At 50.9% G+C, this 25658-nt stretch overlaps 2 protein-coding genes across 5 annotated transcripts in view; one reads left to right on the top strand and one right to left on the bottom strand.

Moving 5' to 3' along the window:
* The window catches only part of LOC123605455 (ultra-long-chain fatty acid omega-hydroxylase), a 52086-nt gene extending 33715 nt beyond the window's left edge, over positions 1-18371 (bottom strand). The window contains exon 1 of the mRNA XM_045492354.1: positions 18200-18371. The gene's annotated coding sequence lies outside the window, so the exon portion shown is untranslated. The remainder of the gene's footprint in view (positions 1-18199) is intronic.
* On the top strand, positions 17918-24356 carry PGLYRP2 (peptidoglycan recognition protein 2). 4 transcript variants are annotated; one of them, XM_045492358.1, is made up of 6 exons: positions 17918-18030; positions 18569-18692; positions 20056-21183; positions 22267-22477; positions 23064-23361; positions 24249-24356. In XM_045492358.1, the coding sequence occupies exons 2-6, from the start codon at positions 18602-18604 to the stop codon at positions 24336-24338; spliced, it is 1818 nt and encodes a 605-aa protein (XP_045348314.1). In that variant the 5' UTR covers positions 17918-18030; positions 18569-18601; the 3' UTR covers positions 24339-24356. The 4 variants fall into 4 exon arrangements, with proteins under 4 accessions (XP_045348314.1, XP_045348313.1, XP_045348315.1 ...); XM_045492357.1 differs by lacking the exon at positions 17918-18030 and adding an exon at positions 18061-18158; XM_045492359.1 differs by lacking the exon at positions 17918-18030 and having other exon boundaries at positions 18506-18692; positions 24183-24356.
* The last annotated feature ends 1302 nt before the right edge of the window (positions 24357-25658 follow it).

The following is a 25658-nucleotide window of genomic DNA, read 5'->3' as shown; positions in this document are numbered from 1 at the left end:
TTGGGACAGAGAGAGACAGAGCATGAACGGGGGAGGGGCAGAGAGAGAGGGAGACACAGAATCGGAAACAGGCTCCAGGCTCTGAGCCATCAGCCCAGAGCCTGACGCGGGGCTCGAACCCACGGACCGCGAGATCGTGACCTGGCTGAAGTCGGACGCTTAACCGACTGCGCCACCCAGGCGCCCCCCCCTTAGTAATTTTAGATAGCACATGGAGAAGTTGGGTCTATTCATTTTCTATTTGATATATTCATGTTAAATGAGAGATTTGTTTTGACTCGTAGAAGAAGAAAAAAATAGAGTCACCCTGGACATCAAATCTACAGCCTTGCGGATATAATGATCATTGTATACATTTTGCTTTAAAATAAATGAGGCTTAGGGGCCCCTGGATGCGGCTCTTGATCTTGAGGCGGTGAGTTCGAGCCCCACATAGGGTGTAGAGATTATGTAAATAAATAAAAAACTTAAAAAAGAAAAAAGGCTCAAAAGCAAGACCACTGAAAGAAAAGTATTAAGTAATAAAAAAAAAAAAAAAGGAATAGGTAAATGGAACAAAAGTGGTGCCAGATGATTGAGTGACAAATTTCAACATCAGAAGCCATCTGTCTGGTGGATTAAGGCAAAAATGGGAGATTCCTAAATGCAACTTTGGGAAATACTAGCACACCAATCTCTCCTAAATCCCAGAAAACCAGACACAGAGGGCTCGAAACTTGAAAACTTGAAGGAGGGCATTTTAAAGCCAGTGTAAGAGGCCCCCTTATCCCGGCAAGTGGTAAACTTGGCTGAAGTCTTTAACCCTCTTCGGTTCAGTAGTGTTCTCTCATTAGGCGCTGGGCCCTCTGTGAGGGTGAGAGGGGGCGGTGTTTCTAAGTGAAGAAGAGACAATACAAATAATTGAAGCTTTGCTGCTTGGACGGAGGCAGAAGGGAAGGCTACGTGAAGGATGTGACATCTGAGCTGGGACTTCAGGGAGAGGTTGGATTTCAACAGGTGCAGGAGAGGGGGTGGGGCTTGGGCACAGAGAAACCCAAGGGTGTGGCTGGGCAGGTGGCTTTCTCTGGCCTTGGGATGTGAGAGGTGAGAAGGAGGGCAGGCATGGATGGGAAGGGCCTTGAAAGCCAGTCCAAGTGGCTGAGTGTTGATCTGGTGGGCAATGGGGAGCCATGGGTGGTGCCTGAGCAGGAGAAGAGCCCCCTTTAATGGGTTTGTTTTAAGGAACACTGGAGTTTATTGATTTGGGGGGCAATGTGGATTTTTTAAGGATGTGGGGAACATCTGCATTGGTGACAGGCTGGATGTGAGGTTCCGGGCAACAGTGGAGGAGAGGAGGAGAGGAGAGGGTGTCAGCCCAGCTTCCCTGCCCTCAGAGAGATGGGGACAAGGAAGGAGAAGCAAGTTGCAGGGCCTGGGAATGAGGAGGCACTGACCACAGTAGGCTCCCTGGCCGTGTTACCCTGGGCAAGTCACGCGGCCACCGGAAGCCTCTGTCCCTGTACAGATAAAATGAAGGAGATGACCACGAAATGAACTGGTGTTTACAGGGTCCTCAGCCCCATGCCTGGCACAGAGCACGGGCTAGACAACTAACCGCACTTCGAGTCTGTGCTTTGATTTGGGCTATCCCAGCCCTTCTCAACTGAGGCAGATTGTCCCCCCCCCCCCCCTCCCCGGGGATGTTTGGCAATGTCCAGAGATACTGTTTGTTTGGAGGGGGAGGAGCTAGTGGGCAGAGGCCAGAGATGCTGCTAGAGGCACAGGACGGCCCCACCCCCCACCCCCAGGGAATGATCTGGCCCCAGATGTCAGCAGTGCTGAAGCTGAGAAATCCTGTCTGCCAAGGAGAGGCACCGGGAGGTGGGAGGCGGCTGGGCCCATCCTGAGAAGTGCACCTCTGACTGAGTCAGCTGTCTTGGGAAGACTTGGATGCCTGGGAGGGGGGGGGGGGCAGTCAGTGAGGTCCCTCGGGAGGAGGTGGACAGAGAAGAGAATGGGGAGACAGAAGCACCAATCACAGCTACGTTTGGAGACAGGATAGGCAGAAGCACAGAACTGCAGGAGATGAGCCACATCTGGGAGGTTGAGGAAGCGTGGTGATAGGAACAATCCCCTTGGCCTGTGCCCAGAGGTCAAAGGGCCCAGGCCCTAGGAAGGGACAGGGCTCTGCGGTTCCCAGGCACCAGAATCCTCAGCCTGGCAGCAATCAACAAACAGCAACCTAAGTGGGAGGAGAGGACACGGGGGCAGCGGCCAGATTAGGGAGACGGTACCAGAAAAGTGTGTTCAAGTGGACCAAGGAGGAACATGGCGGGAGTGAGGGGAAGGCAGTTTCCTGGGCATCCAGAAGCTCACAGCAGACTTCCGGGAAAGCAGCCGCTGTGAAAAATCAGTCCATGCCTCGAAAAGCTAAAAATGGAATTACCATATGAGCCAGAAACTCAGTTCCTTAAGTATGTAACCGAAAGAATCGAAAACAGGGACTTAATGTCCCTGCATGTTCACCCGTACACGCATGCCCACAAAGGTGGAAACAACCCAGCATCCATCAACGGATGAGGGGCTGAGGAAATGGGGCCGGTCCATGTGGGGGAGCATTACTCAGTCATAAAAAGGAATGAAGCCTTGAGACCTACTACACCATGGACGAAACTCCAAAACATCACAGTGATGTGATGGAGTGAAAGAAGCCAGACACAAAAGGTCACACATTGGATGATTCCGTTTCTATGAAATTTCCAGAATCAGTAAATCCATAGAGATGGTGAGTACATTAGGGATGGACGGGGGTCGGGGGGGGGGGTGGGCTGTGAGGAGTGAGGCCGTATCCAAGGAGAATGAGTACAGGGTCTCCTCTTGGGGCGATGGAAAATTTTTGCCACTGGGCAAAAGTGATGGTTGAACAATATTTGTGAATGTGCCAATGCTGCCGAATTATATCCTTTAAGATGGTTAACTTTATATTACGTGAATTTCACCCCAATAAAATAAGAGAGAGTTCCAGCAGGAAACAGAACACTCAAATGGGGTAATTTGGAAAGAGAGTAACAAAAGTACTATTTCAAAAAGACAGCGCAGCCAGGAACCTTTACCACCCCAGAGGTGCGGGGGCTATGGGGCGAAAGCAGTTGCTGGAACCTGGCCTTGATACGGCTATGTGCAGAGAGAGGACTACCTGGCAGGAGTTGTTGGTTGAGGGACACAGCCAGCCTGCGTGGACCACACAGGAGAGGAGATCAGATATTAATACCCGGACCTCAGTCTCCTCCCTCCCTCCAATGCCTGCTGTGGCTCCCTATTGGCGGAACCCAACCAGAAGCCATAAGGCAAGGGTTGAGTGATTCATACAAGCCAGCCTCCCAGGATACAAAATAGGGGGCAGAAGGGTGGAGACAAGGCAAAAGATAATTCAGAGACTTGAAACAAAGACCAGAGCAGTTCCAGGGTGTGGGGTGAATGGTGGAGCAAACAACTCCTTCCAATTCATCACTCACCACACTCTTGCTCACTGCCACTTGAACCATTTTGCCAAACCCGTCAAGGTTATCTTTCCCCTCAAAGGCTTTGCGTGCTGCACATGCTTGGAATTTCCCTCTGCTTGGAATTCTATTCCCTCTCACCTGCTCAGCTAACTCCTACTTATCTTTCAGGTGTCAGCTCAAAGTCCATTTTCTCTGAGGGCTTCCCTAACTTCTGGGTTCAGTTTAAGCCCACACTGGATGCAGCCACAGCCCCTGGGAGTCCTCAGTCACAATCAAATCACTCTTGGAATGGTTCCTTTAGCTGTGAGCTCTAGGCAGGCAGACAGGGTCTTTCAAATTTCCTCCCTTTTCCCCAGCCCCAGGGGACACACAGCACCTACTCATTCAACAAACACCAAGTACCGGGGAGGACCAGGCGTTGTTTTACAATGCACATCCCTGCTTTCTGGAGATTAAAGAAAGCATAACCAGAAATACAGAAGCAAAAAGGTTATTGTATGTGACATGTGCTATGGAGGAAAATCCAGCAAGGTAAGGAGATGAGGAAGCCCTTTCTGAGGTGCTATTTGAGCAGAGACGGGAAGGGAGAGAAGGGTTTCACTGGAGGTGGAGTGTTCCAGGCAGAGGGCACAATTTGTGCAAAGATCCTGAGGCTCACTGTGCCTGAAGAAACAGCCAAGAGCCCAGTGAGGCTGGAGCAGAGACAGCAAGGGCGAGAGTGGGAGCAGACGAGGGCTGGGAGGTGGCAGGACAGATCGTGCTGGACCTGATGGGCCACTGGGAGGACTTCGGGTTTTCCTCCGGGAAAGGTGGCGCCGCGCAGGGCTCTGAGCCCAGCAGGATGCTGACTTAGGCGGCCCTCCCTACTTGAGATTTCCAACCGGCTCCCTCTGGCTGCAATATAACGCTCCGACCAAAGGGGGCGCGAGAGCGGCAGGAGGAGCCCGGCGGTGGCGGGGGGGGGGGGGGGGGGGGGGGGGTAGGAAGTAGCCTGTGGCTCTGGCCGGGCACAGCCGCCCTGGAGGGACTGAGTGGCAAAGGTTGTGTAAACGTGGGTGATTATTTCTCCTCCCTCCCTCAAATGCCCGAAAGCTGTTTCCTCTGCTGGAATGCCCTTTCCTGCCAGACCAGATCCTATTTATCCCTCAAAACCCAGTCGCAACAGCCCCCTCTTCCAGGAGCCTTTCTATGCCCCCTTCCCAAGCTTCCCAAGGGAGTCCAGCGTTGGACTTTGGGGGCTCGTTAAATCCCTTAAAATCATGTGCAAAAGCATGATGAGTTCGTCTTTTCAGGAGACACCTGGAGCCATAGCTTTTACCAGATTTTGAGGGGGAAAGGGAGGTTAAGAACTTTGTTTTTACAAATTGGAATCCCAGAGAGAGGCAGTAACTTGCCCAAAGTCACACAGCCTAATGGGAACAGAGTCAGGATTTAAATTTTTTTTTTAATATTTATTTATTTTTGAGAGAGAGGGAGAGAACGTGAGCCAGTGAGGGGCAGAGAGAGGGAGACACAGAATCTGAAGTAGGCTCCAGGCTCTGAGCTGTCAGCACAAAGCCTGACTCGGGGCTCGAACCCAAGAACCGTGAGATCACGACCTGAGTAAAGTTGGGCGCTTAACCGACTGAGGCCCCAGGTGCCCCATAGAGTCAGGATTTTTTAACTCCTGTGGCCCATTTGGGGAGCTTCCCAGGACTTGGATGCTGAACATAAACAGGTATTCATCCTCGTGATCCAGTGTAGGAGGAAAGAAAATTTCTTTCTAATAAGAAACCCAATGGTCAATAGGTTGGCTGACATTTACTGAACACCTGAATGCTATGTGCCAGGCGCTGATCTCAGCCCTGAGGACGCAGCACTGAGTAAGAGAGGCTTCTGCCCTCCTGGAGTTTCCATCCCAGGGGTGGAGGGGGGGGGGCAGGCAACAATAAATAAACAAATGAATAAGATAATATCAGGTAAGGATCATGGTGAATGGAATGAGCTCACAGGGAGGGACTGGGAATCTAGTTTAAAGAGGGTGGTCAGGGCTAGGCTTCTAGGAGGAAGTGGTGTTTGTGTGATCCCTGACTGATAGGAAGAGGAACTGGAGCATTGTAAGCAAAGTGAGCCGCAAGTGCAAAGGCCCTGGGGCTGAATGAGGGTAGCATCCTCCAGGAGCCAGAGGCCAGTGGGCTGCAGCAAGGAACTCACTGGGAAAGGAGGTCAGAGGGGTTAGTAGAAGCCAGATCCTGAAAGTCCTAGTGTATGCACCACGGAAATGAGAGAGAAGGGAGAAGCGTGCCCCATAACAGAGGGACCACTCGGAGCCAATTCCTGGAAGCAAGGAAATGCCTGGCCCAGGCCTGCCTGGGGCACCGGAAGTCACCCTCCCCTCCCCCTGTGCTGGTGTAAACTGTAGAACAGACCGGAGGAGTGAGTGGGTTGGGGCCAAGGTGATTTCCACCAGGGAACCAGTTGTGGCTCATGACCACAGGTTTCCCCAGGCTGATTCAGCAAGATTCTGTGTGGTCGAAGTTCAGCCCCCCCAAAGAGCAAAGCAACAGAGCTGCAAGCTGCCTCCCACCCCAGAGGACCTCCCCAGGAATCTCTCCTCACTAGCTTTGAGAAGCGTTAAGCTTCAGGAAACTTCTCAAAAATGCTTGCATCGCGGATCCAGTCACCAACTGCTGTGGGACTTTTGCCAAGTTACTTCACCGCCCCCCCCCCCCGCCCCCGCCAAGCCTCATTAGACCACTTTTTTGTTGGTTTGATCCATCATAAATCAAAAGCATGATATAGGGTCCATCCTGTGCCTACATTACCACACTGATTCTCCACAATAAGGGAAGGACTTGGGTTATGATCATTGAGAGAGAGAGAGAGGCTCAGAGGAAGGAAGCAACTTGCCCAAGTTGGGAGTTAAATTCAGATCTGTCAGATTCCAGAAACGGGGGACGATGCAGAGCCTGATCCTAGGATCCTCTTCTGGTACCCAGAAGCAAATGTCTGGCACCCAGTGGTCACGAAGCAGACAGGGGTTATCAGGATGGTCATTAGCCTCAGGATGGTGTGGGGCCAACTCTCCCACCTCTCAGTTTCCTTGGCTGCAAAATGGGGACTTAGAGTTCTCCGCTTAGAATTCTCTCTTCACTGGCTTTGTGAGGCAACCGAGATATAAAGTGTTTGGTGGCCCCTCAAAAAGTTGGACGTAGAGTTACCCTATGACTCAGAAAGTCCACTCCTAGGCATAGACCTCAAATAATTGAAAACAGTACTCAGGGGGCACCTGGGTGGCTCAGTCGGTTCAGTGTCCAACTCTTGATCGTGGCTCAGGCATGATCTCACCCTTGGTGAGTTCGAGCCCCGCATCGGGCCCCACACTGACAATGAGGAGACTGCTTGGGATTCTTTCTCTCTCCCTCTTTCTCTGCCCCTCCTCCACCCCCACTCACGTTCTCTCTCTCTGTCTCTGTCTCTCAAAATAAATAAATAAACTTAAAAAAGAAAACAGTAGTCAAACTAGTACATGTACACGCCTTTGAAAGCACCGCTTACAAAGCCAAATGTGGAAACACCCCAAATGTCCATGAAATTATGAATGGGTAGACAAAATGCCATATATACACACAACGGGATGTTACTCAGCTGTAGAAAGGAACAAAACCCTGACACGCTACAATGTGGACAAACTTCAAAAGCCTTATGCTGACTGAAGGAAGCCAGTCACCACGGGCCACACAGTGTATGATCCCATTTATGTGAAGGGAATTCTTAGAGACAAACAGCAGAGTAGTGGTGGCCAGGGGCGGAGGGGAAGGGTGGGGGGGGCCGGGAGTGATTACTTAATCAGTATGGAGTTTCCGTCTGGGGTGATGGAAGTGTTCTGGAACTAGACAGAGGTGATGGTTGCACAACCCTGCAGAGGGACTGAATACCACTGAACTATCTACTCTCTTTAAAATGATTAATTTTATGTTCCATGAATTTCACCTCAACAATCAGTAAATAGCCAATAAGTAAATGGTGGGCAGTGATTTTGCATATGGTTTTATATCACTGATTCCTGTGCTAAGGCCAGGAGGTCAACACACTATTGTTGTCATTTTACAGATGGAGAAATCAAGGCATGGAGAGGGGAGGTGCCCCACTCAGGGAGTGGGTAAGACTGAATTGGACAGGGGGTCTCCCTGACCCCAAGGAGGTTCTACTCCTCTGCCTGGGAGCCACAGGTGACAGGCACCCACGCTGAGTTTACCACCCTTGGGCGCAGGTGACTCAGTGAAAAGGCAGGCGGCACAACCAAGGATACTGGCCAGCTTGACCTGGTTCTTTTCCCCTGGCCCAGGGGAAACCAGCAAGGGAGGTGGAGGGCTATAAGGGCTATCCTTCATTCAGACAGAAAACCTGTTACTGTCACCTCTCTGTGCCCAGTCCTGTGTGAATGCCCTAAGAAGACTCAGTCCTGGAGCCAGCACTCAAGAAGCTCCCAGTTCTAGAGAGTGTAAAGCTGGACACAGACACTCCCAACCTCTCAGTGTCAGGGCTGAGCCAGAGGAAGGAGCCCGGAGCTAGGAAAGCCAAGAAGAGAAAGCTGGAGGACAAAGGAAGGCCTCGTGGTAACGGAGATATTGGAGCTAGGTTTTGAAGAATGTAGAGGAGTCCACCAGCTCAAATGAAAGAGATATAAGCCCTGGGGAGGAGAAATTGGTAATATTTGGCAAAGTTATATGTGCATTTCTCCACTTAGAGGAATATATCCCAACGATTCCCTTGCAAAACTACGAAAAGGTGAATGAGCAGGGCTTTGCATAACAGCACGACTTAAAATATCAGAAGACTGGAAATAGCCCATAAGTCCATCAAGAGGGAATGACTGAATAAACCAAGGCACGGCCACAGGATGAAGTCCTGTGCAGCTGTGAAAAGGAATGAGGAGTGTCCATATATACTGGCATGGAGAAATCTCCAGAAACAACAGTGTTAAGAGGGAAAACAGCTAGGGGTGTGTGTGTGTGTGTGTGTGTGTGTGTGTACACACTGGTGTTTTACAAATGGAACAATAGACCATGAAAAAATTATAAATGGTTACCTGAGGAGGGGGGAAAGAACATGATGGAAGGTCCACGAATAGAAGCTGGATGTTTTTCTTTATACCTTGTTCTGCAGATTTGACTTTAGAACCATGTAAATATCTTAAATAATATTAGGGGGAGCCTGGGTGGCTCAGTCGGTTGAGCATCCGACTTCGGCTCAGGTCATGATCTCGCGGTTCATGAGTTCCAGCCCCGCGTCGGGCTCTGTGCTGACAGCTCAGAGCCTGGAGCCTGCTTCCGATTCTGTGTCTCCCCCTCTCTCTCTGCCCATCCCCTGCTCACACTCTGTGTCTCTCTGTCTCTAAATAATAAATAAATGTTTAAAATTTTTTTAATTAATTAATTAACTAATTAAATAACATTAGACTTAAGGGGTGCCTGAGCAGCTCAGTGGGTTAAGCGTCTGACTCTTGAGCTCAGGTCATGATCTCACAATTTGTGGGATCAAGCCCCACATCAGGCTCTGCATTGTCGGTGGAGCCTGTTTGGGATTCTCTTTCCCTCTCTCTGCCCCTCCCCTGCTCACGTATGCTCTCTCTCTCAACATAAATAAATAAACTTTTTTTTTAAAAAAATGGTTAAAATGATAACATTTCTATTATGTAGATTTTACCACAATAAAAAAAGCAATGTGGCATTACCTCATGTGTATGACCCAGTTGCTCTAATCGAATTTGTCGTAATACAGTGTTTCAGAGACATTTTTAAATGGAAGGGTGCAATAGTGAGATAAATTTTTCAATAATCTAACAGATTAATAATAATTACAACAATATGAATCCTGTTATTTGAGATACTTTCTAACTGCATAATCTTATCATGAGGTGTTGTTTTTATTGCTGTGGCTGTTTTAAATTAAAAATTTCTGCCCTCGGGGCACCTGGGTGGCTCAGTTGGTTAAGCATCAACTTCAGCTCAGGCCATGATCTCACTGTTTGTGAGTTCGAGCCCCTCAACGGGCTGGCTGCTGTCAGCACAGAGGCTGCTTCGGATCCTCTGTCCCCCTCTCTCTCTGCCCCTCCCCTGCTCATGTGCACACAGGTACTCTCTCTCTCTCTCTCTCTCTCTCTCTCTCCCTCTGAAAAATAAATGAAACATTAAGAAAAAAAAACCTTTCTGCCCTCAAAAGAAAAATTCCCTAAGAATCAAAAGTTTCAGGTTAGTGGCACAAATGTACACAAACAATTTCAAGTGACACTACAGCACAGTAATTTGATAGCACACCCACAGTGGGATATGCCCACAGGACAAAAAGAACCAGAAAGAGAAGGTCTTAGACTGTTTTTCAAAAATCATATTGTTTCTGGAACTGTTGGTGTGTTATTCTAAGATTGATGTGTGTGATTGTGGAATGAAGCAAACTGAGAATTTGGATTTGCAGTATGGGGGAAAAAATACATGTATAAGATTGATAGTTTAAGTAAGAGCCATGTAATTTGAATTGGAATTGGAGGTATCAACATAAATTCATGATGTATCTTATTTAAAAAATGGTAGGGGGACTCCTGGGTGGCTCCGTTGGTTGAGTGTTCAACTTCAGCTCAGGTCATGATCTCACGGTTCATGAGTTCGAGCCCCACATCAGGCTCCGTGCTGACAGTGCAGAGCATGCTTGGGATTCTCTCTCTCTCTCTCTCTCTCTCTCTCTCTCTCTGTCCCTTCCCCACTCATGCTCTCTCACTCTCAAAATAAATAAAAATGTTTTAAAAAGACAATTTTAGGGGCGCCTGGGTGGCGCAGTCGGTTAAGCATCCGACTTCGGCCAGGTCACGATCTCGCGGTCCGTGAGTTCGAGCCCCGCGTCGGGCTCTGGGTGGATGGCTCAGAGCCTGGAGCCTGTTTCTGATTCTGTGTCTCCCTCTCTCTCTGCCCCTCCCCCGTTCATGCTCTGTCTCTCGCTGTCCCAAAAATAAATAAACGTTGAAAAAAAAAATTTTTTTTTAATTAAATAAATAAAAAAAAAAGACAATTTTAAAAAGTGGTAAGGGATTTCCTATTTTTGTCCAACAAAAAGTCCTAGAAACAACTAGCCCAGCAGCCATGAGCACTCCCATCACCTCGACTGCAATCTCTAAATACCACTTTCCAATCAGAGGAACAAGGGCTCTTTGGGAAAATGGTTGATTCCCAGGCCTGTGGCAGGAAATCTACAAGATGTTTCTGGACTATCTTGCTACCTCATAAAGCAAGAAAGAGGCCTGTCAAAAGAACTTGGGAGTCAAAATGAAGAGGCTCCCACTGGCCAAAGAGGGGATAATAACTTGGTTATCAGTAATGATTAAAAAAACCCAATATATTGGCACATTTCAATAGTTTAAATCCACAAATTTGTAAAAATATGAGAGGAGTGGGAAATCTCATTATTTACCTTTGGATGATGATAAGGAGACCAGTAATTACTTTGAAACCCAGAGAAAGCAAGATATCAAGCATTGATCTGGTCTTTCTTTTTTTTTTTTTTTCAACGTTTATTTATTTTTGGGACAGAGAGAGACAGAGCATGAACGGGGGAGGGGCAGAGAGAGAGGGAGACACAGAATCGGAAACAGGCTCCAGGCTCCGAGCCATCAGCCCAGAGCCCGACGCGGGGCTCGAACTCACGGACCGCGAGATCGTGACCTGGCTGAAGTCGGACGCTTAACCGACTGCGCCACCCAGGCGCCCCTGATCTGGTCTTTCCATGTGAATTGTACCACTGGGTAACCAGATGGTGGATGAGAGGACATTTCTCTTTCCAGATGTATTCCAGCTAATAAATGAAGAAGGAGTAAGTCATCCCAATGTCACTCTGTTGTAGCTGCTAACGAATTAATGGGTCCAGGCAATGATCACCAAAGGCAGACGACGTCACAGAAGAGAGACAGAGGGTGGCAGTTATGGAAGAAATAAGATAGCTCATGAGTTGACACGTGTCAGCTGGATGATGGATACATAAGGGGAATCATGATGTAATCGTCTCTACTTCTGAAATTTTCTGTTTAGAAAATAATGTTTAAAGCCCTTTGCCCCATGTCATCCTCTCGAAGCAGGGAGGACAGCTAGGACCTGGAGGTACTCCTAGGATGTACCAACATCTGGCCCCGGTTACCCCACACTCATTCTCGGCCTCTAGCATACCGCCGAGGGCTGAGCTCACGATGTCGCTATAACATTCCATGTCCTCAGTTACAAAACTCCCTCCTCTCCAGTTCCAGGACCAGGTGTTGAGAGATTAAATCTCACCTCTAGTCTCCTAGAAAGATGCAACTAGAGTGACTTCTGCTGGCCAGGGACTGTGGAATCGCCCTGCCTGGAAGCCGTGAGGTCGCTGGCTCACACCACAACTTGCTGCTTCTCTTTGGCAAACTGGGTCTGACCAATTCTGGGGCTAGCCTGCCTGGCTTCAGTGACTTGGCTGTGGTTCCAGGCTGGCTGAAGGCCCAGCCCTAAGGCCCAGCTGGCTGCTGGGGACGGAGGGGGGAAGGTCAGCAGGGAATCCTTGGCTTGGACAAGTGCCCCAGATGCAAAAATAAGACATGGCTTGGAGTCCAGACTCATACAGGAAGCAGGACTCCGGCCATAAGAGAGGATCCTGTGGGCTCAGCCTCTGCTGGGGAAGATGGGGCCGGTGGGTGGGTAGGCAGAAACAACTCTACTCACTGAATGCTTTCCACATGCAAGGATGGCCCTATGCACTTGGGGCCACCTCATTTAACTCACACCAACGCTGTGAGGTTGGTACTATTCTCCCATTTCAGAGATAGACAAAACGAGGGCTAGAGATTAAGCCACTTTGCTTCAGCTAGTAGGCAGCAGAGTGAGCATTTGAACCTGGGTTATTGAAAGTTCACAGGGGCGCCTGGGTGGTGCAGTCACTTAAGCACCGACTTCAGCTCAGGTTGTGATCTCATGGTTTGTGAGTTCGAGCCCCACATCGGGCTCACTGCTGAGAGCAAGTCAGTGCAGAGCCCACTTCAGATCCTCTGTCCCCTTTTCTCTGCCCCTCCCTCCCTTGCGCCCTTCCAATAAATAAATATTTTTTAAAAATCTTTAAAAAAAAGTTCACATATATCTGAGGGAAACGAAATCACCATCGAAGAGACATCGGCACCCTCATCATAATCATTGCAGTATTATTCACAATGACCAAGACGTGGAGACAACCCAAGAATCCCTCAGTGAATGAACAGATGAGGTGACGTCTATATACAATGGAGTATTATTCATTCATAAAAGAAGAAGGAGAAGAAGAAGGAGAAGGAGGAGAAGGAGGAGGAGGAGGAGGAGGAGGAGGAGGAGGAGGAGAAGGAGGAGAAGGAGGAGGAGGAGGAGAAGGAGGAGGAGGAGGAGGAGGAGGAGGAGGAGGAGGAGGAAAAGGAGGAGAAGGAGAAGGAGAAGAAGGAGGAGGAGGAAGAGGAGGAGGAGGAGAAGGGGCGCCTGGGTGGCTCAGTCGGTTGAGCGTCTGACTTCTGCTCAGGTCATGATCTCACAGTTCATGAGTTTGAGCCCCACACTGGGCTCTCTGCTGTCAGCACGGAGCCCGCTTTGGCTCCTGTGTCTCCTTCTTTCTCTGCCCCTCCCCGCCTCTCAAAAATAAATAAATATATATATATATACACACACATATATATATATATACACACATATATATATATACACATATACATATATAATAAATAATATATATAATATATATAATAATAAATAAATATATATAAATATATATATATATATACACACATATATAAAAGGAAACCCGGAAACAACATGAGTGGAAGTTAAGGGCATTATGCAAGGGAAATAGGCCACAGACAAAAACAAATACTGTGTGGTCTCACTTGTAGGTGGAATCTATGAAACAAATAAAATGAACGCAGAGAAGGAGAAGGAGCCTGGCAGTTGCCAGGAGTTGAGGATGGGGAAAATGGGGAGACACTGGTCAAAGGGTACAAACTTCTAGTCTTAAGACAAATAAGGTCTGAGGACCTAGAGGACAGCAATGGTGACTCTAGTTAGCAGCACTGTATTGTACAACTGAAAGTTGCTAAGAACGGAGATCTTAAAAGTTCTCACTCCCCCCAACACACACACAAAAAGATAACTACGTGAGGTGATGGGATGTGTTAACTAACCTTATTGTGGTAAACATTTTGCAACATACATATATCAAAACATCATGTTGCACACCTAAATCTTACACAATGTTGTATGTCAATTATACCTCAATAAAGCTGGGGGGAGGGGGAAACGAACTAGTCAATATTTCGGTTTTGTAGCCCAGATGGCCTCTGCCGCTATGATTCAACTGTGCCCATAGAGCGTGAAAACGGTCAGAGACAGTATGTAAATGAATGGGGAAGGATGTCGTCCAGTAATTTCTGTACATAAATGTGTTTATTTATTAACATAAATCGTGGCACATCCATATGACAGAATATTATTTGGCCATAAAAAAAAACAAGAATGATGTGTGATAAAATGCACGGATTCATGCCACAACACAGATGAACCTCAAAAACATTATCCTGAGTAAAAAACAAGAACAAAACAAAAGAAACAAACAACAACAACAACAACAAAACAGCCAGACACAAAAAAGTCACATAGTGTCTGATCCCATGTGTGTGAAACATCCAGAACAGGCAACACACAGAAACAGAAAACAGGTCAGTGGTTCCCAGAGGCTGGAGGACAATGAGTGTGACTGCTCTGGGTGCAGGGTTTTTACTTCAGGGAGCTGGAGATGTTCTGGAACAAGACAGAGATGATGGTTGCACAATATTATGAAGTACTAAATGCCACTGAATTATACATTTTTTAAAGTTTATTTACTTTGAGAGAGAGACAGAGAGAGAGAGAGAGAGAGAGAGAGAGAGAGGGCACGAGCAGGGGAGGGGCAAGAGAGGAAGAATCCCAAGCAGGCTCCACACTGTCAGAGAGCCCAATGCAGGGCTCGAACTCACGAACCGCAAGATCCTGACCTAAGCCAAGATCAAGAGTCTGACGAAAACCGACTGAGCCACCCAAGGCGCCCCTGAACAATACACTTTCAAACAGTTCATTTTATACGAGGTGACTTTCTTCTTGAAAAAAAAAAAAAAAACCAAAAGCAAATCAAAACAAAACAAAACAACAACAAAAAAAACACATCACCTACAAAACAGCCAGTCCACAGGCTATAGTTTCCTAACTCCTGCTTTCTCTTAACAAAACCCAGAGCTGAATAAAAAACCACAAGCATATAAAATCTTAGCTTCAAACCCCACACACAGCAGTTATTATTATTATTATTATTATTATTATTATTAACCAGGGTCTTCATGACTATTCTGCCACCAAAATGAACATTCTTTTTGTTTTTTTTTTTTTCAACGTTTATTCATTTTTGGGACAGAGAGAGACAGAGCATGAACGGGGGAGGGGCAGAGAGAGAGGGAGACACAGAATCGGAAACAGGCTCCAGGCTCTGAGCCATCAGCCCAGAGCCTGACGCGGGGCTCGAACTCCCGGACCCCGAGATCGTGACCTGGCTGAAGTCGGACGCTTAACCGACTGCGCCACCCAGGCGCCCCCAAAATGAACATTCTTAACCCTGATGTTGGCCCCAGGCCCAGTCTTGCCCCGAGCTCCTCTCCCTCTAGCCTCTGGCCACGATCCCACCCTTCACTTCATGAGACTACTGGTCTGTCTGCGGCCTGGACGGGCCTTCACCTACCCTGGCAGGCGGTCCTCATGAGGTGTAAGGGAAGCAGGGGTAGGGAGTGGTGATTCATCCTTCCCAGGCCCAGCCCAGCCAGGTGCTTTGGTGCGTGGGTGCCTGCGTGTGTGTGTGTGTGTGTGTGTGTGTGTGTGTGTGTGCCCATATTTCAAAGCCCCATCCCAAACTGACCCCACATCCTCAGTCAGGCCTTTTGTGCACTCAGCAATCCCGCCCTGCCACCCACCTGGCCCATGGCCTGTGCTGGGCACTTCTGGGCACCCTAAGAGGACTCAGTCTCTCCTAGTGGGGAGAGGAGGAACCGGATAGAGAAACTCCTGGCCCTATATGGATGAGTCTGAGTCAAAGGGAGGAACCTCAGGCTAGGGAGCCAGGATGGGGAAGGAGGGGGAGCCAGGGGTAAATCAGGGAGGCTCCCTGGAGGAAGGGTCCTACCCCAGGACACAAACCCCAGACGCACTCTGAGGGAAATATTGGTATGCCATGGCATACTCCGCTCCCCAGGTCCCTGCCACCAATTCCAAGCTTCAAAAGGAGATCAAGGCTGTCTGACTGGCTGGCCCACGAACTCCTGGGTGTGAAGTTGCTCTGCAGCAAGTCTGCAAACACTTCCCCAGTATGAACTACTCTGACCCTGACCCTGACCCAGCCACAGGAGAGTGGAAACGTGTTTTGCGCTTGGAGCCCTCCCCAGGTTCCAGCTACATGACCTTGAACAAGTCTCTGAGCTCATGTCCTGCTGGGTAAAACGTGCGTAAATGGATGGTGAGATACGACTGGCAAGGGTCCCCCACGACTGCAATCGATGGGAGGCTCAGAGGGACGAACCCAAGGTCAAGGGCATTTCCAGACCAGGTGGACACAAGGTGGGGATCTCCTCGGCCACCCCTCAACATTCTGAAGGCTTCCCCCTGACGGACACATGGGGCGCCTGGGTGGCTCAGTTAGTCAAGCAGCCAACTTCGGCTCAGGTCATGATCTCCTGGTTCGTGAGTTTGAGCCCCATATCAGGCTCCACTCTGACAGTGTGGAGCCTGCTTGGAATCCCCTGTCTCTCTCTCTTTCTCTCTCTCTGCCCCTGCCCCACTCATGCTTTCTCTCCATCTCAAAAAGTAAATAAACAAACTTAAAAAAAAAAGCTGGTATTTTGTTTATCATAGACTTTTTGCATTCATTTTGGTCTTTTAAAATATTGCATTAAGGGGCACCTTGCATGGCTCAGTAGGTTAAACGTCCTACTCTTGATCTCAGCTCAAGTCTCTTTTTTTTTCTTTTTCAGCTCAAGTCTTAATCTCAGGGTCACGAGAAGCTTATGTTGGGCTTCGCACTGGGCATGAAAAAATAAAAATAAAAATAAAATAGGGGTACCCGGGTGGCTCAGTCGGTTAAGCATCCAACTCTTGATTTCGGCTCAGGTCATGATCTCATGGTTGGTGAGCAGCGACCCCTGCATCAGGCTCACTGCTATCAGCACAGAAACTGCTTAGGATCCTCTGTCCCCCCCAGCTCTCCGCCTGTCTCCTGCTCACACTCTCCCTCAAAAATAAATAAAACATGACAAAATATGGGGCGCCTGGGTGGCGCAGTCGGTTAAGCGTCCGACTTCAGCCAGGTCACGATCTCGCGGTCCGTGAGTTCGAGCCCCGCGTCAGGCTCTGGGCTGATGGCCCAGAGCCTGGAGCCTGTTTCCGATTCTGTGTCTCCCTCTCTCTCTGCCCCTCCCCCGTTCATGCTCTGTCTCTCTCTGTCCCAAAAATAAATAAACGTTGAAAAAAAAATTAAAAAAAAAAAAACATGACAAAATAATAATATAAATAAATTAAAAAATAAATAAATGGGGCGCCTGATGGCTCAGTCTGTTAAGTGTCCAACTTCGGCTCAGGTCATGATCTCGTGATTCATGAGTTCGAGCCCCACATCGGGCTCTGTGCTGATAGCTCAGAACCTACTTCAGATTCTGTGTCTCCCTCCCACTCTGTCCCTCCCTTGCTCTGTCTCTCTCCCTTTCTCAAAAATAAATATTTAAAAACCTTAATTTAAAAAATAATAAAATAAAATATTGCATTAAAATATTAACTTGATCTCAGATTTTCAGCAACACCTTTGAATTTTGCACCCTAGGTGAATGCCTCACTCTCCTCATCAGTCTTCCCACCAGATGGACCCACAGTCCAAATCCTACACGTGGTTCTACCAGGCAGAGCCCCCCTATCCCCAAATCCTTGGAAACTGGGACTCAAAGGCAGAGATTTGCTTGGAATCTCTTGGAGAGGCGCCTCCATTAACTCCCTTCCCTAGCACCCTACTCCCTGAGCCCCCATGTGTGATGCTGGGTGCCCAAAGAGAGGACACTGTATCTGCCAAAGCCCCTCAACCCACCGCCCCTCCTCCTTTCACCCCCTCCTGGGGAATCCCAGGCCTGGCTCAGCTTGGGCATTCCCAGGCCCGCCCAGGGCCTGCCCCATGCTGAGTCCCCAGCCTGGTGGGTCTCCTGGAAACTCCCCAGGTTGGTTTCAGGGTGGGAGGCCCACAGTGAAGCAGCCCCAACCACTTGGAGCCCATCCCACCTGAAACTGGAATAAAGGGGAGGCGGGTTCGTTTCTGCAGGACTCAGCCACAGCACCGCACCAGGAAAGAGGAGGGCCCCTCACTGTCAACCCAGGCGAGCCCAGAAGCCAGCTCCTGGGACAAAGCCAGGGTCCTGAATGCTCTGGCCCAATCCCTGCTCTCAGCTGCCTCTGATTGCTTGGGATCAGGACTTGGAACTGGATAAGAGGTGACACCTCCTGATCCCATGGGCTTAGCGCAAGCCTCAGCAAAAACAATCCCCAGCCCCTGTGCCCATCTTCTGCCTGAACCTGAGGTGCTGGCAGCGAAGAACACAGGAGGCCTTATCAACCCCGGGTTTTTCCTACTCTCCCTTCCCCCAGCACAGCCGGTCTTACCAGTTGGGCAGACACCTGAGAGTCCCCTCCGGTGGCCAGCTGCAGCTCCAGAACAATAATTATAGGAAGGGGTTAGGGTTTGCTGGACCGGCCTCAGTCTGCTTCTCTTGGGAATGGGAAGTTTGTTGGAGTCTAAACTACTTGGCCTCCAGGCCCCTCCTGGGATGGGCCTGGCTTGCTGACCCTGGACCTCAGCCTGGGAGGGACAGGATAGGATGGGGGAGTCCCTGAAACCAGACAACCTTGACCCAGAGCACTCTGTCCCCATGCTCCTGCTACCTCCCGCCCACAGCTCTGCAAGGGGCAGCTGTGTCATTCACCACTGGACTTTGACAGTAGCCAAAGGCACCACTCAATTCTCTCTTCCAGTTCTGCCAACGTCTCTGCTGAGGTCACCTGGATATGTCCCTCAGAAGCTGGAACCCCACAATGGTGGCCCAGGGTGTCCTCTGGGTCCTGTTTGGATTGCTGCTGCGGCCGGAGCCCGGGACAGGTGGGTCAGAAGGCAGAGACCTGGGGCTGGGACTCGATTCTGCAAAAGTGTATTGTGCCCTCTCTGTGTCCTGCCCTGTACAGGGTGAGGCTGGAGACCCCAGGAGGCCCCAGTCTCAAGGAACCTCCAGTCTCCAGATGCTGCCAGCCCCAAAGGGTCAGGACTCAGGAGCTGGGGGAAGGACTTGGAGCCAGAAGAGCAAAAATCAGGAAAGTTTCCTGGAGGAGGGGACATAGATTTAAGACAGGAAGAAGGAAAAAAAAAAAAAATCACCTGGTGGGGAAGCAGGAACGGGTGTTTTAGGCAAAAAGAAGAATAAAGTTATAGAGGAATCACAGTGTGGACTGTCTGGAGAAGAACCTGGATTCTAGAAAGAGTGTAAGGATTAAAACTTCCTGGGTTCACATCCTGCCTCTGTCACTTCCTAGCTGTGTGATTCTAGGCAGACGATTTAGCCTCTCTGTGCTCCCAGGGTCATTGTGAAGATTAAATGGGTTAGGTCACCTAGAATGGTGCCTGGCACATAGTAAATGTTTAATAAACATTAGCTGTCATTCAACATCCCATTCAGCTCGAGCCCAGCATTCCTCAGTTCCGGGTTCAGGCACTTGACATTTCCTTCACAGGGCACAGGCCCACTCTCCCCCTCCCTGGCCATCCTTAGAGACACCTATCCCTCTAAAATCCCCCAAACTCCAATCCATTAAAAACTCCATTTTGGGGCGCCTCGTTGGCTCAGTCGGTTAAGCGTCTGGCTTCAGCTCAGGTCATGATCTCACGGTTCGTGGGTTCGAGCCCCACGTCAGGCTCTGTGCTGACAGCTCAGAGCCTGGAGCCTGCTTCAGATTCTGTGTCTCCCTCTCTCTCTGCCCCTCGCCTGCTCTCTCTCTCTCTCTCTCTCTCTCTCTCAGAAATAAAAAATAAAACATTAAAAATTAAAAGAAAAGAAAAACTCCATTTTCCCCTCAAAGCACCTGGGAGCTCTGCCCATTTTTTGTCCATCCCACTGACACTACCCTGGCTTTGGCTACCTTCATCACTTACCTCCACACTGTCTCCCCTCTCCCTTCTCTAGCCTCCCCCAAGTCCATTCTCCACATGGTAGCCAAAGGAGCAGCCTTAGAATACCAACCAGGCCCTGTCTCTCTCCTGCTCATGAACATGGCTCCCCAGTGCTCACTGATCATCTAAGCTCCTTAACTGGCTATCTGTGCCTCAGTTTCCTCATCTACACAAGGATGGTGTTGGGGGTCACAGGGTTGTCCAGTGAAGAGCTGGGGGCATTGAGAAAATGTGAAAGCAGCAGAGGGAGGAACAGGGGAGGTGCTGGGCCACTGGGCTAATGTTGTCTGTCCTCCTGCAGCAACCCTGCCCCTGCTCATGGACTCTGTCATCCAGGCCCTGGCTGAGCTCGAGCAGAAGGTACCAGCCACCAAGGCCAGGCACACTGCTTCTGCATGGCTGCTGTTAGCCCAGGAGTCGGGTCCCCGCGATCTTGTCCATCACTTCCTGCTGGAGGGGCGGAGTCTCAAGGCCACCAGGCTGGATCCCCACCAACTGAGCCCAGAGCTTCGAGGTCTAACCAAGGACGTGGTCCAACATGGTGTTCGGGCCGGGCAGGAATATGGAGTTGTGCTGGCACCCGATGGCTCAACGGTGGCAGTGGAGCCTCTTCTGGCGGGGCTGGAGGCAGGGCTGCAGGGGTACAGGGTTGTAAACCTGCCCTTGGACAGCACAGCCAGCCCTCTGGATGCTGGAGCCACCTTTGCAGACACTGAAGCCACAGTTCCCGATGTCAGAGCCACATCTCCAGAGTTCAGGGATGCCCTTCCAGATGTCATCTCTGCAGACGTTGGAGCCATGTATTCAAATGTGAGAGCCGCAGATCTAGATGTCAAACCCACCTCTCCAGGTGTTAGACCTGGCTCTCCAGATGTCCCCGTCACCTCTCCGGATGTCCAAGCTCCCTCGCCAGCTACCAAAGTCAAGTCCCCGACCACGGTGGACAGCCTCCTGGTGGTCACCCTGGCCAGAGACCTGGGTCTGGCCTTCCTCCAGGGCCCTCAGACCTGGAGTCATTCAGGCCTGGGAACCGACGGTTGCTGGGACCAGCTATCTGCCCCCCGGACCTTCACACTCTTAGACTCCAAGGCATCGCCAGTCACCATGGCCTTCCTCAACGGTGCCCTGGATGGGGCCCTCCTAGGAGATTATCTAAGCCGAACTCCTGAGCCCCGGCTACCTCTCAGCCACCTACTGAGCCAATACTATGGTGCTGGAGTGGCTGGAAATCCAGGACTTTGCAGCAACCTCCGACGGCAGAACGGAGCTGCTCTGACTTCAGCCCCTACATTGACCCAGCAGGTGTGGGGGGCCCTCATCCTGCTACAGAAGCTGGAGCCAACACACCCTCAACTGCAGGGCATGAGCCAAGAACAGCTGGCACAGGTAGCGACCAACGCTACCAAGGAATTCGCCGAGGCCTTCCTGGGTGAGAACAGCCCCCATCCCCTGTGATTCCCTGCTCCCCCTCCCCCCTCCCCCCCCCCCCCCCCATCTCACAGATGCTACACTCTTAGCCTCATGTAGCCAGGGGGATCTAATTTAACTAAATTTAACAGCCCCTAGGCTTGGGGGGTTCCAGAGGGAGAAATAAGGGTCCAGGCAGATGGGGGGGGAGGGGTGGTGTGGGCAGGGCCGCATAGGTAAAGAAAGGCTAGATTTGGGTCTTAAAGGCTGAATAAAAGTTCATCCGACCAATGGGGTGCCTGGGTGGCTCAGTCGGTTGGGCGTCCGACTTCGGCTCAGGTCATGATCTCGCGGTCGGTGGGTTCGAGCCCCGCGTCGGGCTCTGTGCTGATGGCTCAGAGCCTGGAGCCTGTTTCAGATTCTGTGTCTCCCTCTTTCTCTGACCCTCCCCTGTTCATGCTCTGTCTCTCCCTGTCTCAAAAATAAATAAATGTTAAAAAAAAAAAAAAGTTCATCCGACCAAAAAAAAAAAAAAAAAAAAAGGCGGGGGGCAGGTAGAGAGAGGGCATTCTAGGAGGTGGGCTCAGCACATGCAAAGGCACAGAGGTTCAAATGGAAGTTCAGCCAGTTACTCCTGTGCATCTTTAGGGAAGTTGCTTCACTTCTCTGAACCACTCCTTCAGTGAAAATCATTGCTTCCTCTTGGATGTTCTGGGTGATTTAAGAAAGATGAAGCGTGTAATTAGAGGGCAATAAACGGGGGCGGAGATCCCCCTTTTCTCAGCGTAGCTGACCCTCTCTAGAAATCAGAGCAGAGCCAGCTGGAGAGTGCTGAGTCCTGGACTGTAGCGGGCCTTAAAACAAGAGCTTAAATTCTTGGGGTTTATCCTCAAGGTGATGGGAGTCATAGCAGATATTCCAACAGGACTGCGACGCTGTGAAATTTGGTTAAGTTAGATCCCCATGGCGGCCAGGGGAAATGTCCTCAGATCTGGAGGGAGGCTGGAGGACTGGTCCACACGTGTGCTTTATCGAGGATGCGAGGATGCGGGCGGCAGGCAGAGAAACGCTGGCTGACCCCAGCCCTGGACTCCCTTCTCCGCAGGGTGCCCGGCCATCCACCCCCGTTGCCGCTGGGGCGCAGCACCATATCGTGGCCTCCCGACGCCGCTGCAGCTGCCCCTCGGGTTCTTGTATGTACATCACACGTACGAGCCGGCGCCACCCTGCACGGATTTCGCGCACTGCGCCGCCGACATGCGCTCGATGCAACGCTTCCACCAAGATACTCGGGGTTGGGACGACATCGGCTACAGGTAAGCCGAGCCCGGCCGAGCGCTAACCTTTCAGGGTGGAGCCTGGGGTGGGCGGAGCCTGACCCAGGGGGCGGGGTTTGGACCGGAGCCGCAAGGGCGAGAGGAGGTTTTTGGGGGGTGGGTGGAGCCAAGGTGGAGGGGCCGTGGCCTTGACTCGGGTCTGGGCCTTAACCGGGACCAGAAATACCTCAAGACGGCGGGATTCTTGGGTCTGGTGTAGGAACTAAGAGAAGAGCAGTGGAAAGAGCTGGGTCTGGGACAGGGCAGTGAGGGAATATGACCTAGGCCAGAAAAGAGCTCTGGATTGGGCAGGAGCTGTACTTGAGACAATGTGGAGGGGGCTGGGTAGAAAGGGACGCGGCCAATGCTGAGGGGCAGATCCAGAAAAACGGAACGGTTTCTGCGGTGGCACGTGGGGAGAGGTGAGAGGACGGACGGGGTAGAGCCAGAGCGACCGGGGAGGAGTGGGGGGGACTTGGCATGGAGGTGGCCCTTGGTTCGGGTGCAGAATTGGGGTAGGGGGCCGGCTGAAAGGCAAGGGCGTCCCTCATGCAGCCTAGTGCCTGCTTCCCCCTCCCCTCTACAGTTTCGTGGTAGGCTCAGACGGCTACGTGTATGAGGGCCGCGGCTGGCACTGGGTGGGCGCGCACACACGCGGCCACAACTCCCGCGGCTTCGGCGTGGCCTTCGTGGGCAACTACACTGCGGAGCTGCCGGCGAAGGCTGCGCTTCACATCGTGCAGGACGTGCTCCCCGGCTGCGCCGTGCGTGCTGGCCTCCTGCGGCCAGACTACCAGATGCTTGGCCACCGCCAGCTCGTGCGCACTGACTGTCCTGGGGACGCGCTCTTCGACCTGCTGCGCACCTGGCCGCGCTTCGCTGCGGTGAGTACAAGACCCCACACTACCTGAGCCTGCGGCCCAGCTTTCCGCACAAGCCCAGAGCTCACCCCTGACCCCCGCCTGCCCGCCCAACCTCAGCAGGCCCCTGACTCCTTACTGCAACCCATATGCCCCTACAGCCTCAGCCAGGCTCCTGGGCCCCTTCGCAGTCCATCTATTCCGGCAACCTGGGCCCAGACTTCAGTCCTTCTGCTTACAACAGCTCCTACTCACTGTCCTCTGCTTGCACAACATCAGCTGAGCCCCGACCGAGCCAGCTTGTCCTTTACCCAGCCCCAACACCTCTGCCCTCCCAACCAAGGCATGGACTCCAACCCTACACAGCCTTTCTGCCCTCACAACCTCAGCCTGGCCTGCATAACGTATACCCAAGTTACCTCTTCTGCCTGTACACCCTCACCCAGACTACCCAAACTTGGCCTCACCCCATCCCCTACCCAAAGGGCCCTCGGTCTACACAACACTAACTTAGCCTGTGACCCTCTACAGAAAACCCCTTTGCCTGCACAACCTCTAGCCAGCTTCTAACTGTGCTGCCGTCCTCGGCCCAATCTCAGCCCTAAGGATGCTTGCTCGGCCCCAGCCTCCTTGACCCCTGATGACGGCTCTTATGCTGGAGCAACCCATGTACAGCCAGCACAGCCTTGGCCTAATGATCCCACCTACCCCCTGACCTCGATCACCTAAACACCTCTATATTCACACCTGCACAATCTCATCCTTACCCTATTTCGTTAAGCTGGCTCGCAGTCTGCATCGTACTCACCCCCTCACTTTGGGCTTCTGTCCTCTTCCCTATCCAGGGTCCCACCATGATGGGGGCAGGCCCCCCCCACTCCCCAAGCCTCACACTGCCCTGTATTTTCTAGAATGTGAAACCCAGAACAGCCAGGAGGGCTTCTAGAAGATCCAGAAGGAAGCCACTTCCAATGATCCTGCCAGCCTCAGACCTCCAATAAAGAGACAGTGGAAAGAAAGCCCGTGTCTGTGCATCATCCGTGTTCGCACACATTGTTTTAATTTGCGTTTGCCTAGAAATAGGCCAGAGACAAGAATGCCAATGCAAGTAGTTTGCTTGGGAGGTGAAGGTGATCCTAGGACATATCAGTTGGGGATGCAGGAAGAGAGGTAGGGGCGGGAAGGCGTCCAGGAAAGGGTGCATTATCAAGCAAGTTGGTGTTGCGGGGACATGCAGCTCAATCCCACCAGGGACCTCTGGGGGACAGTGTAAGACACGGACCTCAGAGTTGTCCCACTCAAGAGGCAAGGGAGCTGGGTGTTGATTCTCCAGACTTCATAGTCATTGGCTAAGGGCTAGTCTTAGGGAGGTATTAATTCTCTGGCACTTTGGGGCTGCTTGTTGCATAGAGAGGGAGAGTGGGCGCCATACATCAGAGAAAGATCTCCAGCAAAAATGCAGGCAGTTGGGAGTGGATCAGTATTCAGTGAAGTGGGAAAGACTCAGGGACACATCAGAACACAGGGAAACTCTGCGTGTGTGCACAGTGACCGGATTGAATGCAGTAAGAATGAGGTGGACATACCTAAGGTGTATACACCTCTGTGCACATGTCCAGCTCCAGGAAAAGGGTCTTTGGCCCTCATGGAAGATCCTGCACCTTGGGATGGGTTACAGAATTTGTGAGGCACAGGGCAAAATGAAAATACAGAGCCCTCTGTCCAAAAAGCAGGAACTTCTGGGTGCCTGGGTGGCTCAGTGGGTTGGGCATCCAACTCTTGGCTTCGGCTCAGGTCATGGTCTCGCAGTTGGTGGGTTCGAGCCCCGCATCGGTCTCCGTACTGATAGTGTGGAGACTGATTGGGATTCTCTCTCTCTCTCTAAGTAAATAAAAATACTTTTTTTTTTTTTTAAAGCAGGAACTTGAAGACAGTGACAGCAAAGCATTAAATGTAGTCTGGAGCCTTTCTATACGTGGGGGTCCTGGACGCCTGCCCAGGCCACGTGTCCATGAATGTGATCCTACCCACCCCATCCTGTGGATTCTGGTCACCCTTGCCTTTGCACAAACTGTTCCTTCTACCGGACATGCCCTTCCCATGGTCAGCTCCTTATGCCTTGGGTCCCAAGTGTCACCTCTTCAGGGAGGTCCTCCTGGATTTTTTCACTTCTGCTCAGCCTCTACTCCAGTCTATTTTCCTCCAGTTCCTACCCATCAGCTAGAAATGTCTGGCGTTTATATTCAGGATCTGTTTTCCTCATGGGACTGTGAGCTCCAGGAGGGCAAGAACCAAATCCATTTTGTTCCCTGTGGCTTCTC

This window comes from Leopardus geoffroyi, chromosome A2 (genome assembly GCF_018350155.1).
Source record: "Leopardus geoffroyi isolate Oge1 chromosome A2, O.geoffroyi_Oge1_pat1.0, whole genome shotgun sequence".
NCBI classification, from domain to species: domain Eukaryota; kingdom Metazoa; phylum Chordata; class Mammalia; order Carnivora; family Felidae; genus Leopardus; species Leopardus geoffroyi.
The sequence above is the reverse complement of the archived record's forward strand: the minus strand, read 5'-3'. Positions and strand labels throughout refer to the sequence as shown.